At 63.8% G+C, this 6547-nt stretch overlaps 1 protein-coding gene across 1 annotated transcript in view; it reads left to right on the forward strand.

The window, feature by feature from the left end:
- The window catches only part of PGLYRP4 (peptidoglycan recognition protein 4), a 9048-nt gene extending 2746 nt beyond the window's left edge, over positions 1–6302 (forward strand). The window contains exons 5-9 of the mRNA XM_015598305.2: positions 602–740; positions 1415–1567; positions 2748–2946; positions 5202–5320; positions 5909–6302. Coding sequence (XP_015453791.2) covers positions 602–740; positions 1415–1567; positions 2748–2946; positions 5202–5320; positions 5909–6105 — 807 coding nt within the window. The 3' untranslated portion in view covers positions 6106–6302. The remainder of the gene's footprint in view (positions 1–601; positions 741–1414; positions 1568–2747; positions 2947–5201; positions 5321–5908) is intronic.
- The last annotated feature ends 245 nt before the right edge of the window (positions 6303–6547 follow it).

Raw genomic sequence — 6547 nt, forward strand, 5'->3', positions numbered from 1 at the left:
CAGGAGTTGGACCTTCCGCAGCCCCCAGCCTCGCCGAGGGGCAGTTGGAAGGCGCGCGTGCGCGGTGGCTCCTGGGCAGGCCACGTGCGGGGGCGGGGGACGCGGTGGCCGCGCTCTGCGGGCTCCTCCTTCCCCGTGCTTCCTCGCTCTGGCTCCTGGCGTGTCTGCCCAGGGCCACATCCTGGCCTGCGGGCCCCTCCCCGGAGGGGGTGGCGCGGGGAGGGGGCTTTGTCAGACGGCGCGGGGCGGGGCAGGGGAGACGTCACGCCCAGACAGCCGGGGAGGTTACGCGGGAAGCACGCAGTTGCGGGGAAGCGGGGCTGTGGGCTTACGCGGCTAGGCTCACCCGGCGTGGGGAGGTCTGTCCGTTGGAGACCCCCTCTCCTACCCAGGGCGATAGAACCGCGTTCTGAACAGGGGAGCGGGGCGGGGAGCGCGAGAGAGGGACCTGAATGACAGCCTAGCCCCTGCCCGCGCCGAGCCCACGCAAGGCCCCGCAAGGTCCCGTCGGGGCTCCCGGCTCGAGCCACTGTCCCTTTGGAGGCCAGGCAAGGGGTTCCTCTCGTAGGGGTGCGCCACGGTGCCAGCCACCGAGCGCGTGTCTCCCTGCCCTGCCCGCAGCTTCCTGGTTGGGGACGATGGCCGGGTGTACGAGGGTGTTGGCTGGAACGTCCAAGGCACGCACACCCCGGGCTACAGCAACGCCTCCCTGGGCCTCGCCTTCTTCGGCAGTGAGAACGGTAAGGTCCGCCCCGACCGCGGCCAGCGAGGTGCCTGCGACCCCCGCGTGCACACCTGCCTCTTCGCCTGTGCCACCCTGACCTCTCGTGACGTCTTCTCTTGCCCGGATTCCGGGACCCGGTGGCCTTTCTGTCCTCCTCCTCCCTGGTCTGCACTTCTGTGACACTGCCCAAGCCACCGCTGACCCTGCTCGAGCTCAGGTGTTCGCCATCTCTCGAGGGGTCTGAGGCGTGAGGCACTGAGCTGGCAGAGGCGGAGGCAGAGGCAGAGGCGGAGGCGGACAGGGCCGCTGTCTTCCTCCAGCGGCTGCCACCGGGAGAGCCCGGCGGGCGGCGAGGAAGTGTTTAGCCCCCTGGGAAACAGCAGAGCACAGGACGGGCTGGAGGGGCGCTAAGGGAGAAATAACCGGCACCTGCCAGGACCCTCTCGGCCCGCGGGGGTTTGCCTGGCCCCCCAGCGCCTCCTCCCGGAGATGGAGGGGTCACCGACGTTGCTTCCAGGAGCTCTGTCCACTTCGTTCCTGTGTCCAGCTCCCCTGTCCCGCCCACCGGACCAGCTTCCTCCCTTCCCATCTGTCAGCTAGTCAGGCCCAGGGCCACCCCATCCTCCCTCCGGGACCAGCCGGGTTGGCGTTTCTGCTGACAGTTCCGTGTTCTGTGTCACCCTCCTTCAGGCAGCAGCCCCAGCCCTGCCGCCTTGTCGGCTGCGAAGGACCTGATCGCCTACGCCGTCCAGAAGGGTGACCTGTCGCCCAGTTATATTCAGCCACTTCTCTTGAAAGCAGAGGTGTGCCTGGCCCCTCGGCAGCGGGCGATGCCCAGTAAAGGTGAGGTCCTCAGACCCGCCTCGTCCTCCCAGCGACCACCGACCACGAGGGGAGGCGTCTGCCGATCGGCATGCACTGTTTTCTTGGACCGAGACCATCTCACGCTGAGATGCGGACAGTTCCGAGGCGGGGTTGCCCTGGCCTCTTCCCCTTCCCACGGAGCCTTTCCTGGCACAGACACGTGTGTACACACCTTTGCACTCCATCAACAAGTGTTTACTGAGCAGTGGACACACTACTTCGTGCCGAGGATCCGGCTGTGACGGAACCAGACAGAACTTCACTTGTCAGTGAGGAAAGACGGAGCGTGACGAAATCGACAAGTGAGGTCCATAGAAGTCACATGGCCGGAGGGCTGTGGAGAAAGATGGGGCAGGGTAAACACACACAGGTGTGAACACACGCATGCGTGCGCGCACACACATACACACACAGAGCTGCAGTGAGACCAGAGAGCTAAGGAAAACTTGAGTTCGCAGGTTATGCTGACGTCAGAGTGAATATATTCCAAGCAGATGGATAACAAAACCACACGCTCCGATGATACAGACCGATAGCAGGACGGTCAGTGAGCACGGTCAGTAGCCTGACGTTCTCTGCCGGGGTGGACCTTTTCTTAGACTCGAGGACATTTTTTTTTATTAACCTTTCTTTAAAATCGTAAACTTCTGAAGTCTCTCTTGCTTTCGGACAGCAGCCATCTTCGATACCGATGATCCTTTCACGTTTGTAGAGCTCGTTATGGATTTCGAATTACTTCCACACACGCGCGATCTGTTCAGAGGCGAGCCGATTCTTGCACTTGGCCCTGCCGCACGAGCGCACACACCTGCACATACCTGCAGCGCATAGGCAGGCGGGCGGGCGCGCTCCGTCTCTTGAGTGAAATGGCCACGACTTTGTACAACCGACGCTTCCCTACCCCCGGCTCACACCTGGGTTGCCATAGCTGTTGTCAGAGCCTGTAGGTGTTCACTTCTGTCTGTTGGCTGCAGCCACTTGGCCCGGACGACCCCTTTCTGTCGTTTCCCGGAACCCCATGGCCGAGTGCACGTGAGGACGTGCCCACGGGTGCCACAGGTTGGGGAGACCGAGCAGTAACCCGGCCACGGGTGAGGTTGTCCACGTGCGGGCACGGGCGAGTGAGGACCCACGTCCTTGGCTTTTCACCTCGCCACAGACTGCCCCGTCATCGTCCCGCGGGCGGCTTGGGGAGCCAGAGAGACACACTGCTCGAAAATGGACCTCCCGGCCAAGTACGTCGTCATCATCCACACCGCCGGCGCCTCCTGCAACACGTCCGCGGATTGCCGGCTTCGCGTCCGGGACACGCAGGCCTACCACATGGACAGGCTGGACTTCTGCGACATCGGCTATCAGTAAGTGGGGTCGGCGAGCCTCCTTTTCCGCGGGGCTGCGTCAGGAAAGGCTGTGGGAGGGACCCGATATTGGCTAAGCCCTCCTTGGTGCCAGGTGCTTAAGGTGACATTGTATTTTATTTGTGTGAGACGCTGGGCCGCGTATCAGTCGGATGTGGCTAAGGGTTAGTTACCTTTCCGGGGTCCTGTCCCCGAGGGATGGAGAAGACTCTGAAAAACGGGCACTGGAAGCAAGGGCAAGACCGTAGGGAAGGCCGTCGGGGGGGCCACGCCTTTTTACACGATCCTTTCTAACCCCGGAGACGCGGCCCCTGCTCTGCCCCCACGGCCCCGAACTTGCCCCACCCCGGTGTTGGACCCCTGCCATACCGCTGGCGCTGTCCCATCTCTGCAGTAGGGACGACGACACCTTGTCCATCTGAAGATACAGAGCGAAATCAGAATGCTCTCCCTTGGGTCCGTTAACACCGGGTCCACACGAGACAGACACGTTCAGCCGTGCGAACCGCGGAAGCTACTTGCGTTTCGTGGAAACGACGTGGTTAGAGCGTGACGGACGGCGGTCATCCACCTGGGACGTTTCGCCCAGCCCCGAGCGGGTGGGAGCTCGCAGGTGCCTTGTTCGGGCCTGGCTGTCTGTCCCCCTAACTCCCTGAGCAGACAGGAGGAGCCGCTGCTGCCCTTCATGGGACTCCCCACGGCCTCGTGATGATTGTTTAGTGCCGACGCTAGGGAACGGACGAGAAGTCTGGAAATCCCACATGGAAAATGCCGGAAGTTTCTCTTCCCGCTCAGTCTTCAGGGACTCGATCTCTGCTCCTCAGCTTCCCAGACCTGCCGTGGTGTCCCCCTCACCGTCCGGCACACGCGACTACCCGTGCGGACCGTGGCCAACACCAGCCTCCCCCTCACTGGCCGCTTTCTAAGTTTTTAACCAACGTTCATGGGGCGTCTGCTGTGTGCCCGATGCCCGGCAAGGTAGACACGGTCCCTCTCCCCATGTCCCCTTCCCCTTGGAGGAGAGAGAGAGAGGATAGCGTCCCCACTGCAGAGATGGGACAAGTCACAGTCTGGCGCTGTGGCAGGTGAGGAACAGAATGGACGCAGGATGGGCTGCTAGGCAGGCTCTGGGGGAGTGAGGATGCCGGGGGAGGGCCCCCCGAGGGAGGGGCGTCCTGGCTGGGGTGTGGGCACCGAGCGGGGGGTGGTCAGGCGACGAAGGATGAGGGGCATGTTCCAAGTGAGAGCCTGGGGTCCAGACGGAGCACTTTTCTGCGAGGAATTGATGACGTTCAGCTCCAGTGTCAAACTGGACTTCAGAGAGGGGAGGGGCGAGTCGGCTGAGCCACATCGCCAAGGGCCCCGGGGCTGGTCCCGACACACGGACTCCGTTCGAACGGTCGGACCCTACGATGAGATTCGCATTCTGGCAAAACCACTCTGGGTGTTATTTTAAGAGTGGACGGGAAGTGGGCAGAGCTCCGGGCGGGGAGTTTTGCAGTGAGCCAGGCGGGGACCCGGAGCAGCGTCACGGCAGTGGGCACTGAGGGGACAGGAGGAATTTAGAGTGGGAGACGCGAATGACCCGCCGGGACTCACACCGGCCAGGGCTGGGGGGCGGGAGTGGGAGGCCTGCAGGGCGACACCCGACTCCCCGGCCGAGGGCACCGCAGAAGGAGCGGGGTCCGCCTGGCACGTGGGATTTTACAGGTGGTAACGGAAGCCATGGGACTGGGTGATTGTCCAGGAAGAATGATCCGTGCTGAGCGAGCAGAGAGAAGGGGCTGGACGCGGTCCCCAGGAGCGGTGGGCGGACGGCGGGGGGACGGCAGGGGGACGGCAGGGGGAGAAGCGGAGGGAGGAGAACCAGGGGGCTGTGGCTCGTGGAGGCCCAGGGAAGGCGACATTTCAAGAAGAGAGTGGTCAGCAGGGCAGTCGGCCCAGAAGAAGAACACGCCCCCACTATCCAGCGTGGAGGCGGTCACCGGTCGCCCTGGGGGGTCCGATCGGCGGCGGTGGCGTGTGGGGGGCGGGGCCGTGCTGCGGTGGGTTGGGGCGCAGCTGTCCTGCATGTCACTGTCCGGCCTCACTTCTCGGTGTCGGGGACTGTGGTGGTTTTTCTTTGTCACCCCTGTGTACACTGGCACGGAAGAGACGTCAGTCAGATCTGACACGTGGGTGAACGGGGGAGCGAGGGGTGGACAGAGCCGGTTCCTCCCGGGGTGACCCCCTCCGCTTCCCTTCGCCCCACCCAGCTTCCTGGTGGGCCAGGACGGCGGCGTGTACGAAGGCGTCGGCTGGCGCTTCCAGGGCTCCCACACGTTTGGGTACAACGACATCGGCCTGGGGGTGGCCTTCATGGGCGACTTCGGGGGTAAGGAGCGGGCATGGGGAGGGAGGGGTTCTGGGTGTGGGACCCCACGTGGCTTGTCTCGGGAGCATGGGGGAAGGTGACCTTGCCGAGCCTGGCAGTGCCAGTGGAACATTTCAGCCTTAAAGGACACCAGGAATGTCCCCAGGGGGAACACTTTCCTGGGTCCACCCGTCCCCGAATCCAGCGCCATCTCCTCAGACCCGTACCCAAGGCACGCACCTGGCAGGAGAGAACACGGTGTTCTGCACTTTGTTGCTTTTACGGCTCAGTCAGCAAATGCAGCCTCTTCCTCAGTAACCATGGCAACACTCTTGGGGGATACCCCCACCTGTCATGGCAAAGCCGTGACTGGTCCGGCGGTGCCTGCCGCGTGCTGTGCTGCAGATCTCTCCGAACTTTCTGGAAGAAACACACGGAAACTTGTTTTCTCTCTGTGCCTGGCTGCCACCGTTCTGTGATTTTATTGGCTGCGGTGGTGGGCGGGGTGGGGGGCGGGGGCAGAGGGAGACAGACATCTGGGCGCTTGTCCCAGCCCTGAGCAAGCGACCCCGAGACCCCGATGATGGATGGGGTGAACGTGTTTTGCAGAAAAGCCACCCAACACCGCGGCACTGGGGGCTGCCCAGGCCCTGATCCAGTGTGGGCTGGACGAGGGCTACCTGGCCCCCAGCTACCTGCTGGTGGGACACAGTGACGTCAGCAACGTTCTGTCTCCTGGGAAGGCTTTGTACAATATCATCAGCACCTGGCCTCACTTCAAGCAGCGAGGGACCTCGCAACCCTGAGACTGCGGCCCCCCCGCCCCCCACGCCCCACGGCTGCCGGGCACCCCGTCCTCGCTGCCACTCCGGCTGGACACCACGTCCCCTACCGGCCAGCCCTGTCCAGTCCAGCGGCCCCCAGTCCCCATAGCTGGGCGGCTCAGCCTCCCCCTCTCAACAGCCTCTCCCCTGGCGCCCGCCTCCTCAGCCCGGTGACAAAATAAAAGTGGTCCCTGCTCGACTCCTCGCTCTCGCTGGACGAGCGCCTCCGCCTGCTGCGCCTCCCCCGCGGTCTGCCCTGTGGTCCTGCGCCCCACCCAGGGCCCAGGTCAGCGCCCCGGCCCCCTCCCTGCTCCACCCGGACGCAGCCTTACTCAGGCCTGGCCTGTGTCCGGACGTGCCCACCCTCCCCACGGGATTTTGAGGCTGTCGGTTTTATCTGTCTCCGTGACCTCAGTCTCTCAGC

This window comes from Pteropus alecto, unplaced genomic scaffold, assembly GCF_000325575.1.
Source record: "Pteropus alecto unplaced genomic scaffold, ASM32557v1 scaffold49, whole genome shotgun sequence".
Lineage (NCBI taxonomy): Eukaryota > Metazoa > Chordata > Mammalia > Chiroptera > Pteropodidae > Pteropus > Pteropus alecto.